The 3531-nt window shown below is 39.8% G+C and overlaps 1 protein-coding gene across 2 annotated transcripts in view; it reads left to right on the top strand.

Annotated features, from left to right (window-relative positions):
• The window catches only part of qser1 (glutamine and serine rich 1), a 159087-nt gene extending 156187 nt beyond the window's left edge, over nt 1-2900 (top strand). For both annotated transcript variants that reach the window (XM_043705539.1, XM_043705540.1), the window contains exon 13: nt 1472-2900. In XM_043705539.1, the coding sequence (XP_043561474.1) occupies nt 1472-1612 (141 nt within the window). In that variant the 3' untranslated portion in view covers nt 1613-2900. The remainder of the gene's footprint in view (nt 1-1471) is intronic.
• The last annotated feature ends 631 nt before the right edge of the window (nt 2901-3531 follow it).

Below are 3531 nucleotides of genomic sequence, written 5' to 3'. Positions count from 1 at the left end.
CCCCCTCCTTTTTTACCACCCTCCCTAATCTTACTGAAACATCTGTAACCAGGAACCTCCAACAACCATTCCTGTCCCTCTTCTATCCATGTTTCCGTGATGGCCACAACATCGTAGTCCCAAGTACCGATCCATGCCTTAAGTTCACCCACCTTATTTCTGATACTCCTTGCGTTGAAGTATACACACTTGAACCCATCTCTGTGTCCGCAACTATTCCCTGTCAGTGCTACCTTCTCCACAGCCTCCCTACATTCTTGAACATCCTGAAAAACCGCAAACCTACTTGCTGGACTACAAGTCCGGCTCCCATCCCCCTGCCAAATTAGTTTAAACCTCCCCAAAGAGTGCTAGCAAACCTACCTCCCAGGATATTGGTGCCCTTCTGGTTCAGGTGCAACCCGTCCTGCTTGTACAGGTCCCACCTTCCCCAGAATGCAGTCCAATTGTCCAAATACCTGAAGCCCTCCCTCCTACACCATCCTTGCAGCCACGTGTTCAACTGCACTCTCTCCCTATTCCTTGCCTCACTGTCACGTGGCACCGGCAACAACCCAGAGATGACGACTCTGTCCATCCTAGTTTTTAGCTTCCAGCCTAACTCCCTGAGCTCCTGAATGACCTCCCCACTCCTCTTCCTCCCTGTGTCGTTGGTGCCAATGTGCACCACAACTTCTGACTGCACACCCTCCCCCTTAAGGATTCTGAAGACACGGTCCGAGACGTCTCGGACTCTGGCACCCGTGAGGCAACAAGCCATCCGAGAGTCTCGTCCAAGTCCACAGAACCGCCTGTCTGTTCCTCTAACTATAGAGTCTCCTATAACTAGCGCTCTCCTCCTCTCCCCCTTTCCCTTCTGAGCCTCAGAGCCGGACCTCGTGCCAGAGACCCGGTCACTGCAGCTTACCCCTGCTAGGCCGTCCCCCCTAACAGTATCCAAAGCTTCCTCCCCTTCCCACCTCTAACTGTTACCCAGCTACCTCTGTTCTCTGGCCTAACTATGTCCCTGTAGCTTCTATCTATCACCCTCTCAGCCTCTCGAATAATCCTCAGTTCATCCAGCTCCAGTTCCCTAACATGTTCCAGCTCCAGTTTCCGAAATGTGTTCTTTTTTTCTGAAGGCTTTGAGGGATCATCTCATAGCACAGTTCTTTCATGATAAGTTGATAGTGTAGACTTAAATAAAGGACAGAGATCCCACTGATTCCATAATGGCAGTTGCAAATATAAAAGTTTAACTGTTTGTTCGGCAGAAAGTTGTACGTTTATGTTTTTAATTGATCAGGATGTGTGTAAAGTTTGCTTATCTGATATTCTGGTATATTTACTGTGAATAGAAGTCAGTTGATCTACAGGAACCTCAGTTATCAAAGGTTTTATCCTCTTAATGTGAAAAGATATTCATCAATGCCTAACTGAATCTACTGTAAATATTGAACTTTCTCATGTTTTCAACTATTCATTTGGACAGGCTGCTTCCATTCTAAAACGGAATAAAGATCTTGGCCAAGTTGAAACAATCCAGCAGTGTATGGAAAACGAGAAATGGGTGGAAGATCTCTTTGAAAAATTTGGCGATCTTCTGACACAAACACAGCAGAAGTGTTCATAATGTACATAATGAGATTTTACAACAGTTTTATCTGTGGCACTAACTAAATATCATGGAGACATTGAAATGAACGGTTGCACCCCAGTGGTGCTCGGCTAGGCTTTGAATAGTGGCATTTGTGGGCTATGTGGACCTTGTATGTCGACCTATAGCTACATGGACATGGTTGTCAAGGAAATACATTTTGGCTTTGGGAGTTTATTAATTATTGTGTCTAACCACATTTTTATGATGGCCAATATTTTTGGGTTTTTTTGTATTCTGTGATCTTGAGGTATTGAGTAACATCTATTTCCAAAAAAGAACAATTTTTAATAAAAGTTTTGTGACTGATCAAAACGGCAAGGCATGCACTAAATATATTATGATTTTCTTTACTACCGTAGATTAAACACTTTAGGAAATTGTTTTGTTCAGTAAGAAATGCTTTAAATTGATTACCTGCCTCTTACTGACCTCCAAGACACAGAGGCAACCATATATCTTTCTAATGTCTACCTACCAAATTTCCACATCATAAAGTTGGTGTGCCATGACATTCTTTCAAGTTACCGTCAGCAAACACGTAATTTTTGTTACTCTACAGACTCCTTTTATGTTCAGAAATAGCAAGTTCAGGAAACTGAACGTGGAGTTGGTGCAATTCAAAGACTTTGTGTCAGTTCTGGTGATGAAAACGTGATCAACACCTCTATTTTCCCTGTTTTTGAAGAAAAAAATTATTTTGCCTTTATACCCATATTTCTTTAAAATAAATTGTACATTTTATCTCATCAATAATTGTATTTTTCAGAGAAAATATTGTGGTTTGAATTATGTTCATTTATCTGTGTAATACACTTTGCATTGTTTCCAGTAAATTTTCATTTACATGTTGATCACATTGTATACTTTATAATGAGGTAAACTACTATTTCTTTTTTTCTGTTAATACAAGATTGCTTCAGTGTGTACCAGATATGCATATTGGACTAGTTTTGCCTTTTAAGTGTAGCTGTGTTACACATTGCAATTATTTTCTGATACATGAAAATAAATTTCGTACTAAACCTAAAGCCAAAGAAGTTTATATTGCACCAGGAGAACTGTTCAACAATTCAGCAATATAGACAGTACATTTGTAAATGTAGTTTAATTCAACATGGTTTTGACTGTTACTATGAATAATATTTTCTTGAATATTGCCACCCTGGTGGTTTTTCTTATGCTCTGATTGTTACTTACCATTCTATGCATCATGTTTTACTCTACCAAATTAACCCTTAAAATGACTACCATTTTAAAATTCCTCTTCCCATGTTTATTGTTTTAATTGTGTCTTTGATTCATTAATGTTATATATTTCAGATATTTTGGAAGCAACAGGTTCAAAGGTTTTCAACTACATTTTAAAAAAAATTAACTTGAGAATGGGACAGTTTTGCATTTTGAGATCCAGATCCAACATCAAAAGTTCCTGTTGAGTACAGCAGAATTGAATGCTGTCTTCAACAATCAGTTTTAACTCTCAACTACAGAGGAGTACAGCAGTGAAACTTATTCTTATCAGTTACCTCTTCAGTCATTCTGAGTGAGATTGATCGCTTGTACTATGGAATAGTGTTTAAACTGGATTCCATAACTTTCACAGTGCCCAGACTCAACTGCAACATGTTTTAGAGACAGTATTATTGTGACCTGTAACAATCCAGAGTCCTTACAGGACTTCACAGATAGTTTGACACTAAATGAGATGCTGGGCAACGTAACCAGAAGTTTAAGATGTAGATTTTGAGAGGAAGACACATTAGAACTCCGAAGCCTAGAACTTAATGAGTTGGAGGTGGGGAAGAAATCAGGGGGCACAACAGCCCTATATAGGAAGAATGGAGAGTTATTGAAAGGTTTTTGAATGGGAAAGAATGAATTAATCTGTCACA

Source organism: Chiloscyllium plagiosum, chromosome 16, assembly GCF_004010195.1.
Source record: "Chiloscyllium plagiosum isolate BGI_BamShark_2017 chromosome 16, ASM401019v2, whole genome shotgun sequence".
NCBI lineage: Eukaryota > Metazoa > Chordata > Chondrichthyes > Orectolobiformes > Hemiscylliidae > Chiloscyllium > Chiloscyllium plagiosum.
Note: the sequence above shows the minus strand (reverse complement) of the source record. Positions and strands in the feature narration are given on the sequence as shown.